General features: G+C 46.2%; 1 protein-coding gene across 4 annotated transcripts in view; it reads left to right on the top strand.

Annotated features, from left to right (window-relative positions):
* SUDS3 (SDS3 homolog, SIN3A corepressor complex component) overlaps positions 1 to 27,927 on the top strand; it is a 400,693-nt gene that overhangs the window by 179,569 nt on the left and 193,197 nt on the right. For 2 of the 4 annotated variants that reach the window (XM_069619179.1, XM_069619181.1), the window contains 2 exons: positions 4,411 to 4,472; positions 6,410 to 6,460. In XM_069619179.1, the coding sequence (XP_069475280.1) occupies positions 4,411 to 4,472; positions 6,410 to 6,460 (113 nt within the window). The remainder of the gene's footprint in view (positions 1 to 4,410; positions 4,473 to 6,409; positions 6,461 to 27,927) is intronic. The other 2 variants (XM_069619180.1, XM_069619182.1) reach the window with 1 other exon arrangement.

Raw genomic sequence — 27,927 nt, 5'->3', positions numbered from 1 at the left:
AGCAGTCTACCCAGAGTTATGGCAGGGGTAACAAAAGTGATTGTGGTAGGGGTAGAGGCAGTCCCAATAAAGGAGGGGACACGCCTCCACCAAAACAGTGACGCTCCGTTCATGGTCCCTTCTCACGCATCCCCAGTAGGGGGACGCATTTACATCTTCACCCAAGCTTGGGAAGGGATCACATCAGACAGATGGGTGCTGTCCACAGTGTCTGCAGCATACTGCATAGAACTCCTAGGGCGTCCCCGAAACCACCCTCCACGACAAAGAATACACTCCTTAGACCACCAGAAGATCCTACTCGAAGAGATCGAAAATCTTCTCCCAAAGGACGCGATAGAACTCGTCCCGGGACACCAGGTAAACAAGGGTATTTATTCAACTTACTTCCTTGTGCCAAAAAAAGATTTGACAATGCGCCCAGTATTGGACTTACGGCCTGTAAACAAGTATGTCAAGCCCCAAAGATTTCGCATGACTACTCTCCAAGAGGTAATTCCCCTCCTAAAAAAGGGGATTACATGGCAACATTGGATATGAAAGATGCCTATTTTCATATTTCCATGTTCCCAGTGCACAGAAAATATCTGCATTTCAAGGTGGACAGTCAGCACTACCAGTTCAAGGTACTGCCCTTCGGGATAGCCGCGGCTCCAAGGGTATTCACAAAAGGTACTGGCGGTGGCACATCTACGCAGGGAGGCAATCCCAATGTACCCTTATCTGGACGACTGGCTCATCACGGGGGAGACCCCAGTAATTTGCAGGACAAACATTCAAAGAACTATCGACCTCCTCTTCGAATTGGGCTTCTCCATAAACGAGAAAAAATCAAGTCTGGTGCCCAGCACCTCCAAGCAGTTCCTAGGAGCTGTTTAAAAACTCAAGAGGGGTTGGCTTTTCCTTCAGAGGAAAGAATCCGGAATATACTACTGCAAATTCCGCAATATCAAACCGGTCACCAGATAACAGTACGCAAAGCAATGCATTTGCTGGGCATGATGGCGTCATGTATTTATCTGGTCTCCCACGCGCGCCTGGGCATGCGTCCCATGCAAGAATGGTTGGCGAAACAGTGGTCTCAGGCAAGTGGTCAGTGGGACGATCTAGTGGTCGTTTCGCCAACACTTGTACAAAGCCTCCACTGGTGAACAAGAGACAATCTATCCAAGGGGAAACCCTTTTACGATCCCGAGATACAGGCGGTAGTCACGACGGACGCATGCCTGACCGGATGGGGAGCTCACCATCTCCTCCACACAGCTCAGGGTCTCTGGTCTCACCAAGTGGCCAAGAATCACATCAACCTGCTAGAGCTTCTGGCAGTTTTCAGAGCACTTCAAGCGTTCGAGCCCCACCTACGGAACCTGTCGGTGCAGATCCGGACGAACCGCACGACAGGCATGTTCTACCTGAACAAGCAAGGAGGGACTTGTTCGCCAAATCGGTCCAGACTTGTCCAGAAAATGTGGATATGGGCACTCAGACGGAACATCTTTCTGTCATCTCAACATGTTCCAGGGGATCTCGATTCTCTAGCGGACGCTTTAAGCAGAGATCCCTTTCCAGAGGAACACGAATGGTGTCTACACAGAGAAATCGTAGAAGATCTCTTCTCTCAGTGGGGTTTCCCCACTATAGACCTATTCGCCACAAGCGAAAACACACAGTGCCCAGGATTCGCATCCAGGTTTCCCCAACCAGTCTCCCTGGGGAACGCCCTGTGGATGAACTGGTCAGGGATGTTTTCGTATGCTTTTCCACCAACTCCTCATCAGGAAGGTGGTGAACAAGATGAACAGAGATTCGATGACGCTCGTCCTAGTTGCTCCCATGTGGGCGAGACAACCGTGGTTTCCACACCTACGCAGACTTTCGGTGTGCGATCCCATCAAACTCCCAGGCTGGTACAATCTTTTGTCCCAGCTCCAAGGTCAGAAGGTGCATCCTCTACCCAACTCCATGAACCTAGCAGCATGGCTCCTGAGGTCATAGAGTTTGGACTTCTCAATTTACCACAGAGATGTATGGACATCCTAAAAGAGTCTAGGAAACCGAACACGAGGCATTGCTACATCGACAAATGTAAGAGATTCATTATCTGGTGCCAGAATAAACAAATCAACCCAGTTGATTGCACTCCTTCCACTATCGTGACATACATGCTCCACCTGCTGGATGCAGGTTTGGTTTTCAACTCACTAAAGGTACACCTGGCAGCACTGTCAGCGTACACCACCTCACATAGCAAGGTGTCGTGGTGGAAGGTACCCGTGGTTAAAGCCTTCATGGAGGGAGTAAAGAGACTTCACCCCCCCTATATCTAACCTACCACCAGGATGGGACCTGAACGTGGTGCTATCTAAACTCATGGGCCCCCCGTTCGAGCCCATGCATAAAACAAGTCTCAAACACCTGACCTATAAGACTGCCTTCTTAGTAGCCATTACATCCATAAGAAGGGTCAATGAAATTCAGGCTCTGTCAGTGCAGGATCCTTTCTTTACTATTCATAAGGATAAACTGGTTTTACAGACACACCCTAGGTTCTTGCCTATGTTTATTTCTAAATTCCATGTAAACCAGTCCATCGAGCTTCCGGCTTTCTTCCAAAACCCACAAAGCTCGGCTGAGGTTAAACTACACACCCTAGATGTGTGTAGGGCGGTCCTTTACTATGTAAACAAGATCAGACCGCTTAGGAAAACAGATCAACTGTTTGTCTCCGTAGCCACAGGCAAAGAGGGAGATTGCGTCTCTAAGGGTGCCATCTCCAAGTGGATTGTCAACTGTATCCAGTTGTGTTACTCTCTTTCTGACAAAACTTTGCCTTTTGCGCCCAGAGCCCACTCGACCAGAGGCATTGGGGCCACTCTGGCTTTCATTGCAAATGTTCCCCTTGACACCATTTGCAAAGCAGCTACTTGGAGCTCTATTCACACTTTTACTCAGCACTACTGCATTGACACCTATTCCAAGACAGATACTCAAGTGGGACATGCGGTTCTAAGACATTTATTTGCTCATGACCCTTCTCAAATCCCACCTCCTTCTAACACTGCACGCTAATCTATGCACAGCATGTGATCTAAGCAGATTCCACAAGCCTCAGAAGGGATACATTACTCACCGTAATCGTATTTTTGATGCTTGTATCTGCTTAGATTCACATGCGACCCACCCTACCTCCCCTCTGAGAGAAGGCCCATGGATGCTTGTAGTCTTATCTATCTTCTATCTGCTTGGATCATCTGTGCTCCCGCTACTCCTCATGCTACCTCATGTCAGGAAAAATACAATCTGAGGGTCCTAGACGCGTGAGGGATCATGGGTACAGTGGACGTCACACTAGGGGTAGTATTACTGGCACGCCCTGTGTCGACGCTCATTTACGAGTTTCGAAAAACAAACTGTAATACTCTGCAGCTTCCACTAGATGTCGGCCTATGCACAGCATGTGAATCTAAGCAGATACAAGCATCAGAAATACGATTACGGTGAGTAATGTATCATGTGTATATATATATGTATATATATATATATGTATATATATATATATATGTGTGTGTGTGCAAGGGGTTATAACGGGTGAGGAGGGGTTTGGGATGGGGTTAGAAACATATGGAAATGGTGGGGGTTGGGGTGGGGTTAGAAACATAAAAATGTGGGCTGTGGAGACCATGCACCACCTAATTAAACAAAAAAAAGTTCAGGGATTGTTTTCGATTATTATTTTTTGGTAAAAAATCCTTACATGAAAATGTTTTTGGTAAAAATCACACAGAACCGGTCTGAGGTAGGGAGGGATTCACGAAGGCAGGGGGGAGGGGGGTACTCACCCCGACATGTCGGGAGGGTTCTTAGAGGCCACCCTATTATGTAGGATTGATTCCCCCTACCTCCAGAAGTCCTTTTTGTAAATTGCCTGTTTCAACCTACTGATTTCTCCCTTGGCTGATCCTACCAGAATATTTGTGACCTTGTATTTACAGAAAATATATTTTTGTCTGCAGTAAGCAGAAAGAGAATTGGTATTCTGTTTAACTGCTATAGATTAACTGTTGCTTGCATATTTACATATCTAGCAACATTTGATGTGTTTAAAATGCATTTCTCACAAACATTGTGTGATCTACTGCATGTTCGTTTGGAGAAAGGAAATATTTTTTGTGCCCTCTGATATTGAATTTGTTTTGCTCATTTTGCTTTTAAGGTTTTCCTGTTAAGTGTTTTGTCTTGACATGGCATAATTAATGCAGTCCATATCAAGTCAGTCCCCGCATTAAAGCACATGTCTGGGTTTGTACAACTTGCTCGATCGTACTTCGAGAAATTCTGGTTTTGTTTTCTGTATTGTTTTGAGTTGCCATTTGTTGTACCTGAAACTTTATTGTACTTAACTTTTTGCACCCCAGTTAAATTACCTCCTAACCGATGAACAAATAATGGAAGATCTGCGGACATTAAATAAGGTAAGCAGACCTGATCTTCATTGTATTATAGTAATTTGAGTACGTTTGAGAAGTATGTGTACAAGCTATTTACGCTGTCTCTCTGGGAAATAGTTTTACGATCGCTGTGCAAAGTTGGAATTTTTCAGGGCCTAAATGGAGAAGTCTGCCCTTTTCTAATATTGTTCCCAAAAGGAGGTGTTGCATGAACAAAACAAGGCCTAACCTACCGGGAAACCAAAGTAGGGTCCACTTATCCTCCTAGAATGACGTTGCAGCAGAGAAAATCTGTAATTTGTACCACACATTAAAATAATCTACAGTTTTGGCAGCTGTGAAGGTGCTTGCATTTTGTAGCACTAACATCTCACAAAGTTAAACAGTTCAGAATAGATTTTAACATTTTGATATGTTTTTCAAATGTCCATTAAACATTACTGCCAATCGGGACAATTCAGTGCTAGTTTTTACATTTTCATTATTGTGATAAACTTCCTAAATACTGCAGATTGCCACAGTAACCAGAATGCTCCAGAATTTCCAGTAGATTAGACGGGGTCAATGGACGACACTGAGCACATACATGGTTGTAGGTGGGCTACACTTGGTAGGTTTCCTGGTGTGTTCAAAAGCCTTAACTGATTTCCTCTGAGCTCTGTCTACAGCTTTTGTTTCCCTGCTGGCAAATGAACACTTGGGCCCCCCCTCATTAAACTTGTGCCGGATTATTCTTCGGGACATCCATATATAACTTTCAAACCACCATTCCTAAAGACGCAGTGCCTGCTACTCCTAAGAAGGCAGTGGGTTAAACTTGGCACAAATTACTCTCCGCTGGTCATTGATGCTGGTCTAATGTGCAGTGTGATATACGGCCTTACTTGAGGGGTCATTGGGATGGGTTCTGTAACCTTCAACAATTAAGATATTTGATGTGAGTGCAAGGGAGCAAACATGAAGTCTGCACTATAGGTGGGGCCCAACAACTGAGAGAACGCACACATTTACTCTCAACACTGAAACTCATTCTTTCCCCAAATGATCCTAAACACTCCAATCCTAAATTCAAAGTCTAGTCCTCTGGAACCTCAATAACGCACAGATTTGGAACCTTACATAAGGCAAAAGACAGATGTAAAAGGACCCAATCCACCCAACCATTTCATCTGAAGCTGCTACATCCAGGAAAAAAAACCTGTTAATCCAATTTAAAATCCAATCATCAGCAGCGGATTGCATTTGCTGTCACTGGTGGAAAAACATATCCGTCTATTGTGCATGCTGGCTCCTTTTTTTACGCTGGCTTTTTAATACATTTGCTTCTTTAGCTGATTTAAATAGGGTTAACATTTTGCCTTCCACCCGTTTCTAATTGCTCTGAAGCACTGCAAGGATGTTGAAATAAGTCAACCTTAAATGCTGCTGCACTACAGTGTGCCCCCTAAGGCTTTGCACTCTGTGCATGTTTCCCACCTATGTCTGACTGTCCTATTCCTTTAGTCCATAGTAAATCTGAATGCCTTTATCTCAAATTGGCATAAACATTAGGTCTGATCAGGAAAGTGTTGCTTCTACATATCCTAAATTACTTGCATTCTTTTTTTTTTTAAGCTACGTTTAGCTTGGCATTCCTGAGAAAAGATGTGGGTGATGTCCAGATCTGTTTTCCTCACATCTCGCATCACTGCCTCATCGTTATTACAGTTGAACCCTCAAGCTGGAGGCTCGTAAATTCCCCTTGTGATTTTATCTTCACTTCTCATAGACTGTTAGACTAACTGATCATAGAGTGCTATAGTAAGCTTTTTAGAGTGTTGCTTGATAAGCCACTTAGATGTGTGATGTGCTAGCCTGTAGTTGAAAAAAGGAGTGAATGTTGTCCTCACTGTTTATTGTGAAGGTGATTTTCCATTAAATTTGGTGTTTTCTGATTTCACATACATTGAAATCTATTTCAGAAAAACTTGCTTCATTATCACTTCGATGTAATTTCTATGAACTATCAACAGGTAAACTTTGAATTTACACATAAATGTACTTCACAATTACACACTTGTTTCAGAATGGTTTTTAACATTAATTTCTCACTAAATATTTACAATATAGTAATTTTACTGTGTTCTTTTTCTAATAAACCTGCACTTGTAAAATGTATCACTCATTCATATTTTGGTGTCAGTCAACCAACTAAGTTACCTTGCTTATCAGTAAAGCTGTATTAATTGGTACATGCAACACAAACGTATATAATTCCTATAATGTGTTTTACATTGGTGCACTTTAATTGCGCTCACACGCTGGTTTTCCTGCGAAGGCGTACAGGCCTAGCCTGTGCACAACACTTGTAGGAAGTCTTACTTGTGCCATTAGCTTATGTGATATACAATATCCTTACATGAAGACATATATGGCCCACTGCCCGGCAGTGGGAGGGCTAACAGACCATTTATTTCAATAACAAAAAGTTAATGAAGCTATTGTGCATGCAAGGTCGAGCCTGGACCTAGGCTATGACCCGCTAATCTCTTGCTCTGCTTTCGCTCGAGTACTTTACCCTCCACTGTTTTAGTTGCACATTTGCAGAGTACTTCGAGGATGGACTGTTTTTTCTTTTTTTTTCTTCTTTTTTTGTTGGGGGGGGGGGGGGCGCTTTATTTCCCCTGTTGACGGGCTGTCTCTTCAATTTTGTATTCATTATTAGCTGTACATGTCCTGTAGGTGCCATGCCAATACCCAATGTTCATATCCATCGTTTGTACTTGGTGACTGGGATCTCAACATTTCCTACGTTCATGTAATATTTTTATTTTGCATATTTATTTTAGCTTGAACCTAGCTTTGGTAAGTGCAGGGCACTTGGCTAACTCTACACATCTGGAGGGTCACACCTCACGTAGCAAAAATATCAAAAGGTTGGCCAGCAGAGAGAAGATTTGCAAGCAGTCCTTCTCCTGCCACACTGCAACCATCTAGAACTCAATCACGATGGAGGCTCAAAATACCTGTACAATTCTTCAGTTCCGCAAAACACTAAAAAAGTGGCTCTTTCAACAATGCCTGCCAGATGATAAAAATCCCTTTATAATGCTGAAAAATGGTAGTGTTATTGAATAAAATGCCAAGTCCAATTCCAGCACAATGCTGTTGTAAAGCACTCGCTGGGAGTGCACCAATCGGGCATGGGGAACTGGTGGGAGGCGGGAGGACAAGATCGGGAAGTGGAGCGGGCAGGGGGGAGGCTGGTGAGGGTGGTTACTGGGGGCTCACACGGGCCTGTGAGGCCTCAAGGCAGGTCAATGATGGCAAAATGGAGGGTCAGAGGAGGCCCGGGGGCTCATCACTCACCTGGTTCTGCTAATGGCGAAGGAAGAGAAAGGCAGAAGCAAAGAGTAATGTCTTGAGGTGCTTCCGGAACCGGAGATGTTTCTCCTCGAGTTTCAGAGAGGCAGGGAGGCTGCTCCAGAGGGAGGCCCCTAGCTGAAGAAAGGGATCTACCACCAACTCATTGCTTGGTGACGCGACTGACCATGAGGGGGTTGGAGGTGGAGGAGTGAAGAGCTCGAGTAAGAAGGTATTTACGATGAGAGAGTTGGCGGTATTTAGGACCTAGGCCCCAGAAGGCCTTGTGGACAATGCAGTGCGTCTTGAACTTAATCCTTGCAGCCACTGGGAGCCAATGTAGAGATTTCAGTTCTGGAGACATATGATCTCTGGGCTTGGGGTCAAGGACAAGTCTCGCAGTCCTGTTCTGGATGAGTTGCAAAGGGTGAATAGTAGAACCAGGCAGATTTAGAAAGAGGCTGTTGCAATAATCCAGCCTAGAGGGCACCAGAGCTCTAGAGACAGTGAGCTTCTGGGGGAAGGAGAGGAAAGGGAAGAATATATCTGAGGAGGTGCAGTTGGTAGTTTGATTTCTTAGAGATGTCAGAAATGTGAGGAGAGAGAAGTAGTGTGTGGAGTCGAAGATGACCCCGAGGTTCTTAGCCTCACAGGTGGGGGAGCAGGAAGAGGGCCAAGGGAGGTCGGCCAGAGAGTGACAGGAAAGGAGGGTGCAGGTGTGCCGATGAGGGGAATCTCTGTCTTACTGGTATTAAGGCAGAGATTGTTGGCGGCACACCACTCCTGGATAGCAGACAGTCCGAGATGAGAAAGGAGAAGAGATGGCAGAGGTGAGCTTGAAAATGAGTTGTCATCCGCATAGCACTGAAAGTTGGAGCAGAGAGCGGCAATGCGGTGGGCAAGAGGTGCCAGTTATTGGTTGAACAGCCAGGGAGAGAGGTTAGACCCCCGGGGAACACCACAGGTAGACGGTGAGATAGAGGACAGGAAGGACCCAAGTTGCACCTGGGATGGTTGATCAGAGGAACGAGATCAACCCGGCCAGAGCCTGATCGGTGATACCCAGGTCAACACGGAGACGATTGAGCAGGATGGCATGGTTGACCGTGTCAAAGGCAGAAGAGATGAAGTAAGATGAGGACACAGGGGAGATTAGAATCAAGGTTAGAGAGCAAGTCTTCTGATGTTCAGGAGAGCAACCTCCGTGCTTCTGGCTGCTCTGCAGCTAGCCAGACTGATGGTCAAGGAGACAATCCAAAGATTCAGTGTGAAGACTTAGCTGGGAGATGACCAGCTTTTCCAGGAGTTTGCACAGGAAAGGAGTGATGAGATCAGGCCGGGTTGGACGGGTCACCTGAGGGCTTTTGTTGTGAGGGTGCACAAGAGAGTGCTTCAGGGGGGATGAGAAGGATCCAGTGGCAAATGAGTGGTTGCGGAAGTCAGCCAGGGCAGGAGTGAAGGTGTCAATGTGGTCCTTGATGGTTTTGGAAGAATAGGGAAAAACCTGTTTTGACAAGATTTTCATAGATCAGACTTGTCTAGAAACCTTATTGGGGGCGTACAGAGGAAAGGAAGAGCAGCCTTCGAGATGTGGAGTGCTGGGGGGGGGGTTACTTAGTAGCCCCTTAGCCTACTTTCTCATGTAAAACATTTTGTTATCCTCACTACTTTAAATGGTTGGTGGCAGTGGTTTACTTTTTATCTACTATTGTGCTTTTCTACCGCAGGCTGAACCCCTCAGCTGCAGTACAGCACCCGTGAGTGACCATTTTGTCAAAATAGCTCCCCATCTTCTTTTCACCATTTTCTATTATTGAGGTTGGTCTTGTTTTTTACTCTGCGTTGAGGCAGATTTGAGTCCTTTGTTTGCCTGGCCTTTGGTGGGCTTCAGCCCTGAAGCCCGCCCCTGGCTCCAGTGTGTCTGGAAGGACAGGATTTGCGGGAGGGTCCCGAAACTCCCCTGTCCTTTGTCTCTAGGAATGCCTGAACAAAACTAGTCCTGATTGGCTGACTGGCTGTCAAGAAAGGACAGCCACCCTGCTGTGTGATTGACAGCCTAGGCTGTGCATGAATGGGAAAAGTTGCTTAAAAGGCGAGGTTCTTGGGACTACAGTCAGTCGTCCACTAGAAAAAACACCAGATGAAGAAACCGTGAAGAGAAGCCTGCTGCAACCTCCTGGACCTTGAATTGCCCGGTGAAGCCCTGCTGCTGTGCTGACCTCCTTTTTCACCTCGACAGTGAAGTTCTGATGGAACGACTTCTCCCCTTGGGTTAGTGGAACCAACTAACCCTGAGATGAACTCCACTTTGGCACAACCCCCAATTTGCTGTACTTCTCCTTTGCTGCAGAAGCCCAATGCCAGGAGTCGAATGTCCATAACTGAGTGCAACGTCTGCTGGGGAACGCCAATCCTGCCAAAAGCTCCAGGAGCCTCCTCAGGACACTCCAGAAGCAGGAAATCCTGATAGAGTCCCCTCACCAGAGTGCAGTACTGAGGGAGCAAGGAAAGTCCAACCAGTGTCAACCGTTCTGCATCACTGCTGTTTGCGAAGCACTGAAACCACGAACTGGTGCTGAAATGAAGAAAACCCGTAGATGATGACGACCTTCTCGAATACCGCCGCAGGAGCCCTCCAGATGTCCTCCCTCTTGTGCCCATGACTGAGGCTCAGGAACCAGGGTCTGCTTGGCTGTAGCAAGACAGAATCCAGCTGGACCCTTTGTTCTAACCAAAGGTACTTTTTCAGGCTTGGGGGTATTTACCTTCTCGCCTTAAGTCGTGCTGTCTGACTTGAGACTTAGGACTACTTACTTTCTGAGTGGATTCTAACTCACTTTGCACAGGCCTAACGGCTTGTGTTCCTAAAAGTAATTTTTTGTACTCTTTGACTTTGTGCAAGACCTTTATCCAAGAAGTGCATCAGAACTATAGACTTTGTCCAAATGACTGTGGCTGTCCTGGCTCCCTAAAGGCACTCTTCTAAATCCATTGACTTTGGTATTGCTCATACCCCCATAGGTTGTAGCACAATGAATACTGTTACTGCTGGGAACGGCTTATCTAGACTTCATTGGAGGATTCAGTTATCCTCACATTTTCTGAGAAACTGTTCTAACCTTTTTTACTTCCCTTAACCCTTCCTTTCTTTAAATCGGAATCTGCTAATTATACTGGTGTGATATATAAATGCAAATACTATCCTTGTAATTGGAGTCACCTCAGGGTGTAGGAGAAATGTATTGAGCATATCCAAAGGTTATTCACTAGCTTTATTGGTTCTGAAAGGTAACTTCAAAGTTTACTTGAACTGTTACAATCAGTTGCCTTTAAAACTGATGTTAAATAATTATTTATAACTGAAACATTGAGTGTAAGCGTTATTCGGTTATTTGTATTGACTGATTTCACCTGTACAGCTCTACAGCTCACATTTACCCCTCTTGAGTTGGGCCTGGCAGCTCAGTCACACTTCCAACTTGTGTAGTACAGACCTATACCAAAAGGTGGTTTACCTAATACCAAGCAGATAAGTCTTGTGTAGTCTCGCACACTGTGACTGCACCAGTTCTTACCCAACACTGGTGGCAGGCGGTGAGATTGGCATAGGGTGGTTGCAGTGACTATTTGTTGTACTTGTGACCCACTAAACCAGTCACAAGGCTAAATTCCACCGGAAAGCTAAGCAACTTGTAACCTGCCTAGTATGGATAACTTTAATGATTCAGCTTTCACTAGCCTGACTGTACATCAACTGAACGATCTGTGTAAAGCTAGGGGTCTGCCTCTGAAAGGAAGAACATGTGAACTAATTACAAGGTTGTTAAATCACCAAAGTATTGGTAGAAAGCCTGAAACACCTACTGACCAAAATGATATGGAAGAGAATGATGAGGATGCTAGTTTAAACTCCCATCTGCAAGAAGAGTCAGAGGAGGGAGAGGAGTCTCCAGAAGGGAGCAACCTTCTTGCACAACCTACCCTTATGCCTCAGCCATTCCCTATCATGATTGCACAAGGTCCAAATCTAAGCCCAGAATATCTTGCACTTGAAAGATTAAGAATAGAGCTGGAATTCAAAAACCTTAAGTAAATTCTGAAAGCAAACATCAGGAGGAGAAACTGTCAGAAATAGAAATGCAGCATGAAATGGAAATGTGAAAGATGTCCCTTGATTCTGCTACCCTTTTTAGGGTCCTCTAGGTATATTAGTCCCAAGAGGGCTCACCTACCTAAAGAAGCAGTATGTATGTATGATCCTAAACTTGATTTTCTGAGTATGTATGAATACTCCTGTAGTCCAGAAGAAATACGAGGGAATGCTGATTTCATGGCTCATGTCTAGGCCCCACAGAATGGTTGTGATGCTCTTATGGAGTTGGAGTGCCAGAGACAAAAAAGACTAAATTAGTTAAGCTGGAGTTAATGGCAAGATTTGGAAAGACTTCTTCCCAGTACCTTAAGAGGTTTAGAACCCTCAAAGACTGATGCTACCCCTTGGACTACTTGGGAATGTGAATTTTTAAAGAACGTAGATGGTTAGTTAAGGGTTACAGAGTGAACTCCTTTGAAGGAATGAGATATTTTTTTGCTAGAAACTATTTTTGATGCCTGCTGTTCTGAGCTGAGACAGCACTTGGTTGACTCTAAGGAAATTGATCCTAAGAAACTAAGACTAGCTGCTGACGTATGGGTAGCCAACAGGGCCACTTTTAAGGATTCTGGGGCTACTCACAAGAAGGATGAGGGGAAGCAGCACTAGAAAGAGGGTAAAGGGAATTCTCATTCCAACCACCCAAAAGAGAGCCTCAAACATAGCAAGGGTAGATCCCATGGGGAAGCTGGTAGGTTTTGTGAACCCTCTGGTGCCGAACCAGAGGAGGGTCAACTGGAAACCCCATTCCAAAGAACATTTGGTAAATGTTTTGTATGTGGGTTTCTAGACCATGTGAAAAGGGATCCCAGATGTAAGGGTAAACCTTCAGGGCTCCACACTGCCTCCTTAGCCTTCATCCCTGAGGGAGAAGCTCAAATGGCATGTGCACACTTTAAACTACTTGCTGAAGACCCCATTGGAGTCCAAGCCAGTGTATCTTTAGTGTCCCTGGTCTGTTGGAACAAAAGAATGTGGATGTGTATAACCTCATTCCAGATAACACCAAAGAGTATTATAAGGACAGTGTTCTTGTAGATGATCAGGAGACTCCTGCCATAAGAGACACCGGGCAGGCATAACAGTGGTTGATTAACATTTTGTCAAACCTGAGGTTGTAGCTAAGGCACCCAAAGGTCCCACTAAACTTGCAGGAGGCCCTATCCAAATGGTTTCTATTCTGCCAGCTATCATCCAGTGCAATAACGTCAGAGGTATGAGCTCAGTCAAAGGAGCACCTATGGTGACATATTCTGCCATTAAATTCCTGCAGTAGCCAGCTAGGGTGAATAAAGTTCTAACCGCATGTGTGGGAGGTGGGTTGGGGGGGTTTTGTACAACTTGTACTTTGCTGGGCAGTGGTTGAATCTGGTCTCCGCCAGCCTTGTGCCCAGGTAGGTCAGAATCCTGGCAAATCTGGCATTTTTTTATTTTTTTTATTTGTGTTTTAACCAAATTTGATTTGTCACAATTACATTTTTCATATTTAAAAGAAGAAATGAAAATGAAATAAAAGAACAATGCTATAAAAAATCAAATACAGAACTCTAACAACATTCATTGTTAGAGTGGTTTTGTGTCCGGTAATTAGTCTTTCTGATGCTTGTTAATCTGCTGTGCATATGGTCCGACATCCAGTGGTAAGCGCAGAGTATTGCATCTTTTCTTTCGGGGACCGAAAGGGGACGTCGGCCTAGGTGTGTCTGAAACACTATCCCTATTGTGACGTGTAGTGTACCCAAAATCCCTCACACGCTGAGGTCCCTCAGATTGTTTTTTTCCACCCAGATAACTGGTCGCCCTATAGCAGAGACATTGTTTATCCTAAACCGATTTGTTGGTTATTTCCCCCTAACATTTTGACGGCAAGAACAACTTCGACGAAGACTACGGGGGACGTGTCTACGGCGGTGGATTTCGGCATCCAAGATCCGGCGGTTGAAACATCCACGTGGCTGTGCTCTCTGGCCGGCCTTTACAGTAGGGAGAGTGGGGTAAGGGTGGCCATATTTCCATTATGTCTTTCCTCTTTCCCCCTCTTTACCCTCTAGGTCTGGTCATCTTTTCCTTTTGCTATGGAAAGGACTCCTTTTAGGTTCTTCCCTAAGTGTAGGGTCAGATACCCCTGGAAGGACGAGCACAGGACGTGCAACTCCTGTCTCCCCTTAGATCACGACGAGAAGCGGTGTGCGGCTTGTAAACTCCTTCGGCCTAAAACCCTTAAGGAGCACTGTGTAAAGCGGTTGGCCGTATACGGTATGTCGTGGGCGGAACCCTCCTCCCCCACCGCCACACCCGCAGAAAGTGACTGGGGCACCTCTGAGGACCAAACATCCATTGCAGATGTGATGGACCTCGAGGCGGACACTTCTGGTCTGCCACGCCTGGCCCCGACCCTTGAAGGCCTGACTGTGGTCTCACTTCAGGGACAACACCCGGCGACAGGGGCATTCAAAGACATTACACTAAACACACAACCCCTCTACCTATTTCGACGGGTATGTCGAAAAAGGTGAAAGCACCAGCAGGGCCGTCGAAAATTTCGGCTGATTCACCAAAGCCTTCCCCGCATCCGCAGCAGAGTTTGACGACTGGGCATCCCAAAACAAACAGGGGCGCTATTCTTAAATCAAGTTTACATGTCGAAGGGCGGAATTTCGATGCTCAGATGGTCCCGAACGGCCCGTTAAGTCCAAAAACTATGACTAGGCCTCAAGGCGAAAAACCTACCGCTAGGCCGCGTTAGGCGGTAAATCTTCCGGTAGACCTTCGGAACCCCTATCTCACACTGAGTCAGCAGAAATCAAACACAGTATCGCTAGAATTACTTCAGCGGTTGGGCTTATACCTATTCTGTCGAAAAACATGGGGCAAGCCGCTGACAAATCTATAGATGTGCCTTTGTGCCACGATTCTCGCAATAACTTCGAGGACAGTCGAGAGCCTCTTTCCAACACCCTGAGTGACACATTTCGGCATCAAGGGGTGGAAGACGACGTTTTTCCACCCGTAGGCCCTTCCAGTTCCTCTAAGTGGACAAGGGAGAAATTTGAAGGGTGCATGGATCGTCTTGAGAAAATTATATATTTGTCTGAACATCCTTTCCCGAAAAGCCTAATCTTAAACCTTATTCACAGTTACAAGAGGATCAGCATCAGTCTCCGTCCATCATGAAGCCATCATTCAAATGGATACTTATCAGGACATTTACAGTGAAGATAAAGAACCTTCCTTCCTGCAGGGCTACAATGAGGACCAAGCGAATGCCATGGACAATTGGGAAGAAACACACCAAGTGGGGACGGACCCATGGATGCTCCCCTAACAAGATCAGGACTCTGATGTTCTGTGCCTAGAATCTCCTCAGTCCACCCCGGCTCGCCAAGCCTCAGCTGTAGACGACCAAAAGGCCTTCAATGCCATGTTAAGGAAGGCAGCAGATCACTTTCAAATCACTACTCAAGAGGCGGTGCCTGAGCAGGACTTTGTAGAAGATATTCTTAAGGAGAAACCCCCCTCTAGCCAGGCCATTCCCCTCCTTAATTCTATTAAAAGTAGAGTAGAAAAGTTATTTTGGCTAGCTCCTTCGGACCCTCAATACATTAAAGGGCATGCCACCCTCGATTCCCTGGTAGTGACTACCACCCAGAAACGGGCAGGAGTATCCCTTGCTACGGGGGAGGTGCCTCCAGATAGAGAATCCATGAGGTTATTTGCTTTAGGTAAGCGGGTTACCTTGGCTGCCGCATCTACCACGCGCATAGCAAATAACACTACGCTGCTGGCGAATTATACTGACGCTCAATGGAACCTAGTACAGGAAGGTCTCCAGGAGGTCCCAGAGCCCATCAGGTCCAAGCTTCTCACTATAGTGGCCGAAGGCAGGCAAGTGAACCAGAATGTGATAAAGAACACTCTGGACATGGCTGAAACAGCAGGCAGGTCTCTGGGAGAGGGAGCCTTACTTAAAAGGCACGCTTGGCTTCGTACCTGGGGTTTTAGCCTGAGGCGCAGGCCGGTCTCATCAATAAACCCATTGAAGAAACTAACCTCTTCGTAAAGGCGTCGATGAGTCCCTAGAAACAGCCAAAAAAAGAGTGAGACTCTTAATTCCCTGCAGCAAATTACTCAAAGGACCCCCACCTCCCCCAGAGAGGAGGTAATGCTCATCGGTCCTTTCGAAGGCAGTCCCGTGCAAGTCAGAACTATGGCACGGGAAACTTTAATGCTGGACAAACATCAGGAAGCCCCGAATACTACCGACCAATGGGTCAGCGACGCGGCAAAGCCAGAGGTAGAGGCCCCAATCCTAGAGGAGCCACAGCCTCTGGTAAAAAATGACCATCAGATCCAGGTCCCCTCCCATGTCACCCCAGTGGCGGGCGCTTAACATCTTTCCTCACCCAGTGGGTCATAAAGATAGTCGCCCACGGGTACTGCGTGGAATTCGCCCGACCTCCACAATTCAGACCACCGTGCTCACAGCGCCTCTCACCGGATCATCTGGAGATCCTGAATCAAGAGTTGGAAGCGCTGCTGGGAAAGGAGGCCATAGAAGCCGTCCCTATTCTTCAGGTAAACAAGGGTATTTATTCAGTGTATTTCCTTGTACTCAAAAAGGACCTCACCATGCACCCTGTTCTAACCTGCGCCCAGGAAACAAGTTCATAAAACCTCAAAAGTTTAGCAAGGTAACGCTACAGGGCGTGATCCCACTGTTGAATCAGGGGGACTACATGGCAACATTGGACATGAAAGATGCATACTTTCATATTTCAAGGTTGCTAGCACACAGGAAATATCTAAGGTTCATGGTAGAGGACAGGCATTACCAATTCAAAGTGCTCCCCTTTGGCATTGCCTCGGCACCAAGGGTGTTTACCAAGGTACTGGCAGCAGCACACCTGTGCAGAATATCCGTCCCGGTTTACCCTTACCTCGACGACTGGCTCATAACCGGGGACTCGTACACCACATGTTTTTTGAACACCCAAAGGACCATAGACCTTCTGTTCAGTCTGGGATTCTCCAACGTGAAAAAAATCCAGTCTAGTCCCCAGTCAAGTAAAACCATTTCTGGGGGCTCTAATCCGGACGAAAGACGGCCTTGTTTTCTCCTCCAACGAGAGGTTTCAGAACATGCTTTTTCAGATCCCTCAATATGTAGCCAGTCGGGAGGTGATGGTGCGCAAAGCCATGCGTTTGCTAGGGATGATGGCGTCATGCATATACTTGGTTCCCCACGCGCGGCTGCACATGCGTCCCATGCAAGAGTGGCTCAACAGCCAGTGGTGTCAGGCCAGCGGACAATGGGAAGATCTGGTAGTTGTCTCGCCAGCCCTCGTTCTCTCTGCAGTGGTGGTCAAGGGAAAACCTTCTGAAGAGGAATACACGGGGAGAGGGGCTCACCAGCTTCAGCAGACAGCGCATGGAGTGTGGTCCCCACAAGTAGCGTTCAACCATATAAACTTAGCTATTAGCAGTATTTAAGGCATTAAAGGCTTTTAAGATGCAACTACAAGGTAAAACAGTGCTGATTCTAACAGACAGTGCTACAGCCATGTATTACCTGAACAAACAGGGGGCACTCACTCTCCAGGGCTATACAAGCTGCCCCAAAACATTTGGAAATGGGCTCTCAAACACAAGATGTTTCTGTTGTTCCAACATGTTCCAGGGGAACTCAGTCTTCTGGCAGACGTGCTCAGCAGAGATTTCCCTCTGCCTATAGAATACGAATGGCGTCTGCACGAAGACATTGTGTCCAACGTCTTCGCGGAATGGGGCTTCCCAGAGATCGATCTGTTCACAACTCAGGAGAACGCCCAATGCCAAGACTACGCCTCCAGGAACCCCCAGAACTGCTCCAAGGGGAACGGTCTCTGGATAACATGGTCAGGGAAATTTGTCTACGCTTCGGACACTGGGCACTGGGGCTTCCATAGCATTCACTGCAAATGTTCCCATAGAGTCTATTTGTAAAGCGGCAACCTGGAGTTCTGTACACACCTTTACAAAACACTATTGCCAAGACACTCAGTCTTTGTCTGATTTTCAGGTGGGAAAAGCAGCACTAAGACATCTTTTCTCTACTGTTCCTTCTCACAACCCACCTCCAACTCCGGGTACTGCTTGCTAGTCTATGCATAGCATGTGATTCTAAGCAGGTTAACAAGCATCAGAAGACATGCATTACTCACCATAATAGCATTTCTGATGATTGTATCTGCATAGATTCACATGCGCCCACCCTTCCTCCCCGCTCAGATGGAAGGAAAATAGACGTCTTACTACTTTTTCTCTTTATGTACTCACTCACAATAGCCTTGGGCTTCCTCATGGCAGAAAAAATACAATCGGAGGGCCCTCAGCGCGTGAGGGATTTTGGGTACACTACACGTCACGATAGGGATAGTGTTACAAACACGCCTATGCCGACGTCCCCTTCGGTCCCCGAAAGAAAAGATGCAATACTCTGCGGTTACCACTGGATGTCGGACCATATGCACAGCATGTGAATCTAAGCGGATACAATCATCAGAAAAGCTATTACCGTAAGTAATGCATGTAATTCCAAAACATCTGTGAGGACATACCTTCTTCGTAGTCAGTGGTTGAAATACATCTCCCCAGATGTTTTTTCCTGGCATTCAGTGTTCCTTGACAGTACCGCAGGAGATGTTCAAGGGTCTGATGTTTTAGATCTTTACATCCCAAACATACAGTTTTACATCGATCTTCCTGACCTCTCCTTACCAGGACAGCACCTGTATGAATCAGGTTGAGCCGCAGTCTAAGGAAATTCTGCCTTATTTTAGGATCTGGGAATTTTATTGCCTACCTTGGTAGGGAACCCAGACTTTTGCAAAATGGAAAAGAGATGCTGTGACTGGTAATTATCTCATTTTATCGATTGTCCTGATCCAGTCATTTGTCTTCATCGGGTTTGACACTGTCACTTCATCAGTGTCGCCAGTGTCGAGGATCTCATGTGCCCAATTTTTTTTAAGTCCCATAGGACTGATGAAAGATGCTCAAGATGATTTTTGAGGTCCTCATATAATGAATTCCGTAATGGCTCAATTATGAGTCTATATAGTGAGACCAATTTCCATTCCATTTCAGATTTTAAAGATTTTAGTCCCAACTCAAACCTTGGGCATGCCAGTGGGAGACTTTTCTGAAGGTTTCAAACTTTTTTCCAGATTTGTGTCTCCTATTTTATTCAAATCAATAGTCCAGGCCAATGGTTTTGCCTCAATACCATAAAAAAGAGTTGGTATGATCTTAGCTTTATAAAACCTTAATGCTGGTAGTAATGAAAATTTGCAAAATTGGCCTACTATTTATTGTAGTTGTGCTCTCAGTTGATTGGTTTTACAGGCGATTTCTGACAATGTTTGGGCCATTCGGGATTTGGCATACAGTGTATATCCTAGGTATAAGATTTCCTCCACCACTGGTATTATTTGGCTACCTATCCTCCAAGGAAAACCATTGCCCTTCTCCTTTCCTCCAAACACAAATATTTTTGTTTTTTCCGGATTCACTATTGGGTCGTTTCCCATCATATAGATTTCTAGGGCACTCTGCATCCTTTGAAGTCCCAGAGGTGTTCTAAGAACAATGTCATCGGCGTACATGAGCCATTTTATTGCTTCCTGGCCATCTTTGGCACTTGCTAACGCTGCAGAATCGACCTCTTCACCAAAATCCGAGAGATAGAAATTGAAAAGAAAAGGGGCGACCATGCACCCCTGCCTTACTCCTCTTTTTCACCGGAATTTCTTTTGACAAATGACCTTCCATGTTCAGTCTAACTGCTGGATAAATCTACGAAGGCTGCAAATAACTCTGGTGATTTTCCCTTTCCATTCCCATTACAAAGTGTTGCCAATGTGATGCCATTTAGGCCTGTGGGGTGTCCCCTTCTGAAGCCTGTCTGTTGCTTTGGTATAATATTGTTCGATTTGGCCCATTTCTCCAGTTCTTTCAACAGTAGGCCAGAAAAAAATCTTACCTTCTTTACCTAACAAAGTAATATGCCTATAATTTCCGGGTCCTTTCGATCACCTTTTTGGTAAATGGGTATAATTAAGGCTGTTTTCCATGATTGAGGAATTCTTCTTGTCTTCAAAATTCCACAAAATAGTTGTTGCATAATTCTTGCCCAAATCGCTGGTTTTTCTTTTAGAACCTGATAAGTGAACCCACTTCGCCCCGCGGCTCTTGAAGATGAGGATTTGTTGATTAGCTCAAGAATAGCCTCTTCTGTGATTTCAAATGACCATTGAGTGTAAGGAATATCAAGCATTGGGACCCCTTTGGATTTCTAATATTTTTTTGAAAATTAATCGACCCACACAGACTCTGGTATACAATTTGCTTGAATAGTATTTTGATCATTACCTTGAGAGCTAATCAATGACCAAAAATTACAAGAGTTGTTAATGGCTAAGGTTCTGAGCATTACTTCTGTCTTTTTGTAGTCTGATTGCTCGTTGTACCCATGACCAGTTCTTGTAGGTATTTTAATGGACTTTACTTCTCTCCAGAGGAGTGCATTATCCGTTGTTTCCTGTTTTTTCTCCCAAGTTGTTTCGTCAAATGCATGATTATGTGAAGTAACTCTGTTTGACCTTACAACTTCGGGGCGTTGTATTGACCACAGAAAATCATGAAAATGTTGTGGGTGGCAATTCCCTCCCCCCCTGATGACTGTTCCAAATGCCACTTGGATATCGGTTAAAGCTTCATTTAGAAACAGACCATCATTTCTATATTTTATCACTCGATTGTTCTGGGTATTTACCAAAAGTCTATTTTGCCATAATGTAACCTTCTTATGATGGCTCCAACAAAAAGAAGCTTCAAGCCTTCTTTGATCACTTGAGTCAGTTTCCCCCCACTTTAAAATGATCACATTGTTGGAATAAAGTGGGGGGATAGAAAAAGATAATCCAAAGTGGATATGGTCTCGCCTCATGACCATGTGTATGCTGGTGGTACATCGCCCTCTATGGAACCATTTAAGATGCTTGGGTCCCATTTTTTTTAAAAAGGAACACCATCTATTCCCATTAGCACTTATTTTTTTAGATTTTGACAATTGCTTCCCTGAATTATATGGGACGCATTTTGAATTCAAATCACTAGCTACTGGATATGTGCTTTTGGATAGGCAATTTTTATGTTGGGAAGGACTACACCAAGAGAATCTAGGAAGACAAGAGTTCTAAACTCGAGGGGTTCCAATATAAATTCAGGGCTACTACATGTTTTGTCCCTTCTTTCGATGGTACCTCCAACTTTACAGCAAGAATTCCTTCCTGAGAACATGGTATCTTTTTCACTTGTTTACCGAAATCAGATTTACAAGCCGTCGGCAACCTCCCCCACCCCCCCCCTTTTTGGTCTCCCTTTCCAAATACAAGTGGCTGCTTGTGTAACAATTGTAAAACCCTCCAAATCTGGAGCATGTATTAACCATGTCTCTTGGAAGAGAACCAAATCATGTCCCCCAAATATTTCAGATCCCACTTTCAAATTCTTAAAACTGCTGGATCCCCTCGTGTTCCAACTCGTCAATCTTATATGATCTCTACTAAAGTGAAGACTGGCCTGTGCCCAACTTCAAACATACTTATGTTATAATTTCTGGGATTATGGACCACAAGACCGCTTGATCTCCACTTTTTTTGGACGACATCAATTTATTACCCTTTTGATGATCTTCTTACAGATCCTGTCTTGCCCCTAGGTTTACGGACTTTGTCCCTGTCCTCGTTTACCTTCGGAAGGGAATTATGAACTAATAAGCCGTGTTTTAGTAGGAGATCTGATGTGGAAATAACTGCTTTAGCCCCCACTCTCGATGTCAACCCCACTTCTACTAGGTGTGGTGTATTCAAATTTGGGAATTTAATATAGTCTATATCCCTTTTGGAAAAGCGATAGAGGTCTGGAATTTTCATGATTGTGAGAATTTTACCTCTATTCAAAAATCTGGGATTTTTTTTTTTTCTTTCACAGGTGAGCATTTGGGATGGCAAATGAAACCGACTCTTCAGGCATCAGGACACGGTCTTTACATTCTGTTGGTACATCAGGTGCTTGGTCCTCGCTTGTCGTCTTGACTATTTGTCCTACAAGATTATTTAATGCTGTGGCAGGCAATGTTTTTCTAATTTTGAGTTGAGCTGGTTCCAATCCCATCTTCCTTTGATCCCATCTGTATGGGTCCTTTCGGTGGCTGAACTTTGGATCTTTTTTAGAGCTTTACAAAATATTGGGGTGATCTTTATACTAGGGCCTTGTTGCTGGGGTGTGGTTTTTGGTTGTTTTGTCCGTGGGAGGATGATCAGAGCCCATTTTAACTGCTTACCCCCGTTAACCACCATACTCACATCTTTGGATGATAAAATTAGATCTTTTTGAGAACTTCCTTGTATTGGATCAATTTGTACACCTATAGTTATTTTGGTCATTCTTGTATCATCTTGAGCTAATGCTGGTGTGTCCATTAGTTGCTTTCCTTTACTCTGCTTCTGATTTATGGGATTCCTTTGACTGCTATTAGGTATTGATCCGTCTTTTAACTTCTCCAGCATGGGGGTTGGTATGGATTCACATGCTCATGAATATTCCCAGTCATCAGGTGGGAATCCTTGGTAAAGAAAAAATCAGTTTCAGTTTCGTTTCTGAACTGTCTTTCTACTAATAACCAATCACTGGTCTCTACCTAAGCCCCTCCTCTGGCAGCCATCTTCAGATTTTTACCGCACGTTCAAGTGTTGGGAGTCCTCATGCTTTAGCTCTCGAGCTTTTACTGCGTATTACGTTTTTCAAAGAGTTTACTCTAATTTTTTAATTTTTTAAAACACTATGGACAGGGGCGGAAACAGATATGCACACTCCACCCCTCCCCCTTACTCTGATTGCCTTTAAACCACCAGTAGGGATTTGATGCAAGGTGTCCAGAGACACAGGTGCATCTCTGGACACCTTGAAGTGCAGTATGGCTAAGAAGCGTATTATGTACTCCAATGAGATTGTTCCAGGACATCTTGTAGCAGGACTCTTCCTTTTATTCCAAATGTGTGCCATGATAACCCCCAGCCCACCAGTGGTAAGAATCTGCACAATTCAAAATGGCAAGGGCAGTCCAATCATGGACACTCTCCCCACACCTACCCTGGCTGAAGTGCAGGTTGGGTTTAGGCTGTCCCACCCCTACATTTTGCAAGATGCTCACACTGCTGTTTGGACAGAAGAGATACTGTATATGGCATTTGCTGACCTGAGAAGGCAGGAATATGCCAAGGACAAGAAGGCCAAAGAAAAGACAGAAAACGTGTGGCACAGCCTTTTTGAGTCTATGGCACTGAAAATGGCTTTATGTGGGAAAGTGCTGAAGTGCATGTTGAATAAATAAAAAACACAGTACTAGGGCACTACATCCCTGGAGGGGTGAGCCTGATGCCATATCCATACAGCTGGTTGAAGGGGCGTATAAACAGGAGTATTGATTGTTTGATGGTGTTAGCAGTGCTGTGCAGTGTAAATATGGGAAGGGAGAGAAGAACAAGTTACTTACCAACTGGTAACGTTCTTTCGACTGAATGGTCCTCCAATGTGTTCCACATCTTTGACATGTAATGTCCACAGCTGTGCACTGCAGATACTTTTTCGGCAGAGGGTGTCCTGCGTCGATGACGTTGGGTCGTTGTCCCTCGAAGGGCTCGGTCTAGGGCGACGTCACCCAATGTTATAAATAGGACGCACTACGCCTGTAGCCCGTTTGTTTTTTCCCCCAGAACATGTGGCACAAATCCAATGCCTGCTTGACTGCACATAGCCTTGCGGAAACGTAAGCTGCATTCGCATAGGAAATTCTCCAGAGGGGCAGGCTGGGAGGGCGATCTGGAATACGTTGGAGGAACATCCAGTCGCAAGAACGTTACCAGTTGGAAAGTAACTTTTTCTTCGAATGGGTTGTGTCCTCCAACGTATTCCACATCTTTGACAGACTCCCAAAACAGAACCAGAAAATGGAGGAGGGAAAATAATTTAGAGACCCAATCAGATGGCGGAATACTGAACCGCCTTACCAAAGGCCATATACGGACCATGGATCGTATCCAAGGAGTAATGTTTAACAAAGGTGTGGATAGAAGCCCATGTGGCTGCATCACAAATATTCCTAATAGGAACTCCCCGTTGGAGGGCTGTGGAAGTAGCCACGCCCCTAGTGGAATGAGCTCTCAACCCTTCAGGGGGGTCCTTAGCAGTAATCCGTAATGGTGAGGATAATCAACCTGGACAGGGTCTCTTTGGTAACAGCCTGGCCCAATAGGTGTCCAGCATATCCCACAAAGAGTTGATCGTCCACTCTGACCCTGGACATCCTAGAAATATAAAAGCTCAGAGCTCTCCTAGGATCCAACCTATGGAGTCGCTCCTCTTCCTTACCAGGATGAGGAGGATGATAGAAAGAAGGAAGAACCACTTTCTGGCTCAAATGAAATTCAGATACTACTTTAGATAGAAAGGAATGACTTACCCTTAGTACAAGCCTGTCCTTGTGGAACAGAGTAAAGGGCGCCTTAGAGGAAAGTGCCTGCAATTCATTCACAAGTAACCGCAACCAAGAACACTGTCTTGAAAGACAATAATCTCAAGGGACAAGAGTGCAAAGGTTCAAACGGAGCACCCATTAGAAATTTCAAAACCAAATTAAAATTCCAAACCGGCACCTGGAAAGGGGACGTCGAGGTCACATTAGTCAGTCCTTTAAGATTCCTTTTGATTTCTCAATTTCTTAAAGTAAGAGCATTCTACAGACGAGCGCTTAAATCTAGACAGTGCCGCTAGGTAACCTTTTAATGGTACCTACTTGAAGTCCCCTGTGGGCCTAAGAAAGACAAAACCATAGGAATGGAACACTGAAAAGGATCAACATTTTGTCCTCTGCACCAGTCGCAAAACTTAGGGCAACACTACAGGGATTTTGCTGCTGGCCTGCTGGCCGAAAGCACCACCTCCATTACATCATCTGGGAGGTCCCAATCCTTATATCTCAACCTTTCAGATACCAAGCGTGAAGGTTGAGAGTTCTGACCTCTGACCTCTGGATGGAGAACCTGAACCCCCCCACCCCCCTACACCCGCGCAAGAGCAGATCCTCTCGGTAGGGAAGACGGCGTGGAGGGCAGATGGACATTTCTAGAAGGTCCGGGTAGGGAAGAGGATGATTTCTGGGGTTGAGAACATGAAGAGGAGACGAGGTAGGTATAGTAAACGGACTTGGCAAAGTCCATGGCAGTAGAACAAACAAGAAGGGATTCCTTATACAAGGTAAGGCTTAAATGAGAATTACACCGCCATCCAACATAGATGGAGTCACATGATAGTTGTCAGCTGGTGGGGGTCAGAGGGGTGATTTCTTGATTGTGAGCCTGGGCTAGAAGTATGAAAAGGTGCTCAAAGTTGAAGGCCATAAGAACTTGCTCAATAGAGTTGGTGGGGCTGATAGAGAGACATAAGGAAGAGCTGATTTTGGCTACGTAGGAAGTACTACTCAATTTGTGACTACGCCCCTGGTGTAGAAAAAAACAAACCAGAGCTGATACAGGTTTACACCACATGACAGTTTCACGTAACATAATGCTATGCTTAAAAAGAGACTTGGGCCTGGTATCAATATGGGCTACTAAGAGCAGCACACCAGAACAAGCCTTCACTTATTCCCATGCCATTCTGCAAGATTACTCTGTCTATTTTCTGCTTAACCAATTCTTGCAGGCTCGTCCAATTTTACATACAGCCCAGTCCAGAACTTCCATGGGGGGCACTCTAGTTACTCCTTGTTAGGCTTCTTAGCATGACAACCACAACAGGCCTTAGGTCGCATTGCCGGATAGGTCAACGCCTTATTTCGAGGGGATTGGGTCCTCCGACTTATTCCATATCTATGACATGTAATCACCACAGCTGTGCTGCTTCGGAAACTTTTTTCGGCGTCTGCATCCTGCGTCGATGACGTCGATGCGCCGTCGTCGAGGACCTCCTCCGATGTCCGACGTCATCCGATGTGATATGCTGGACGCACGACGCCCGTAGCCTCAGTTCTGTTTTTTCCGCGAACGTGTTGCTTCGTGAATCTCGGTTAACGCCTCGACTCTTTGGAGTTCTGTTCTTCTCGGTTCTTCGAACCTGTTCGTTTTTGTGAAAATCCTTTGTGTGAAGATGTCTTCTACTTCGTCTTTGACCCCGCGTCCGGGCTTCAAGAAGTGCGGAGAGTGTGGGTGCAAGATGTCGGTGACGGACTCGCATGACGACTGCCTCTGGTGCCTCGGGGAGGCCCACGACACGGATGACTATCGACTGCCAGTCGCTCACGTCCAAAGCCTTACGTGAACGTAAGAAGTTGTTGTCGGTAGGTCGGGTGCCCAAGCCCTGGAAGTCGAAGTCTGCGGGGCTTTCGACGGATGATTCGAGAAGAGACTCTCCACGTCATCGTCTGAAGTCTCGTGGGTCTCCTAGGAGTCGGTCTCGCCACTCCTCAGCCTCTTCGAGGCATTCTCGGAAGCGCCGACACCGGTAGTCTTCCAGGTCCTCTTCGGAGGACTCTGTCCGGCACGTCGCTTACCCCACCAGCCGTGCGACGCCAGAGGAATGGGCTTCCTTCGGGAAGAAAATGCTGGCTATTCTCGAGTCGCAGGGTACTAAGCCGTCCGCGCCCAAGAGTGGGGTCGGTCGTGAGAGGTCGAGAGACACCGCTCGCAAGAGTGGTCGGCACGAGTCACTGGAGAGGTCCCGTTCGGACAAGGGGACTCGTTCTCGACGTACCCGTTCCAGGTCCCGGTCCTCGACGCGTTCGAGACCGTGTGCACCTGTGATGTCTTCGAGGAAGACATCGACGTCTGAGGCGTCGACAGGCTTTCTCGAGGCTCCGGCTCCGAGGAAGTCGTCGAAGCCGTCAACGCTCAGGTCGTCGAAGGACACGCTCGGAGCTCCGGCTTCGAGGACTGTGTCGACGCCGCCGATGCTGGCGGCGCTGCATCTGACGTCGACGCCAATTTCGTCGACGCGATCCTCTCGGCGGTGATGCCTGTTCTCTCGACACCAGCGCCGATTCACTCGACGCCTTTCGTGTCGGAGGTACCCCGTGGCACGGGGGAACCCCCTAGGAAGGCTCTGGTTAAGAGCACGCACTCTCGGGTGCCTTCTTTTCGCCACCTGGAATATATTTCAGAGGCGAATGAGGATTCTGATGGCCTGGTTCCTAGTCAGGTTCCAGATGAAATTGTCTCGGGCCATAGTCAGTTTGACGATTTGAGGCAGTCACTGCATGATGCCAGTGGACTGGACACCTCTCCAGAGGTGGAGTTTTGTAGGCCTGAGCCTGGCTCTCATGCTGATTCCTTGTACCGATGCCTTATGGCTAGGGTTTCTGAGTACTTGGGATGGTCTGCTCCCCCAGGGGAGTTTGTGCAGGATGATCTCACGGACATCCTTGATGTTGGTCCCCCAACTGACCCGGTACTGCCGTTCCATATGGCTTTAAAGAGAAGGGTGGCGGCCGCTTGGACTGCTCCGGAGAGTCTCCCGGCGGTGGGCAGGTCCTTGACGCGAAAATACCGTCCAGCCAGTAGCGACCCCTGCTACTTGACCAGGCACCCCACTCCGGAGAGTTTGGTGGTGCAGGCGGCCACGGCCCCGGCAAAGCAGGCGTTGTACCCTACCATCCCTCCTGATAGGGACGACAAACGTTTTGATGGCTGGGCGAAGAAAGTGTTTTCTTCTGGTGGTATGGCGCTTCAGGCGGCCAACTCCATTTGTGCCTTGTCTCGTTTCACTCACACTCTGTGGAACTGTGTTGCGTTAGCGGCTGAACATATTCCCGAAGGTGACGAAAGGGATGGTTTCCTTGCTATGGTCCAGGATGGTAAGGATGCCATGTGGGAGTCCGTTCAGTCGGGT

This window comes from Ambystoma mexicanum, chromosome 10 (genome assembly GCF_040938575.1).
Source record: "Ambystoma mexicanum isolate Mex_15411 chromosome 10, UKY_AmexF1_1, whole genome shotgun sequence".
NCBI lineage: Eukaryota > Metazoa > Chordata > Amphibia > Caudata > Ambystomatidae > Ambystoma > Ambystoma mexicanum.
The sequence above is the reverse complement of the archived record's forward strand: the minus strand, read 5'-3'. Positions and strand labels throughout refer to the sequence as shown.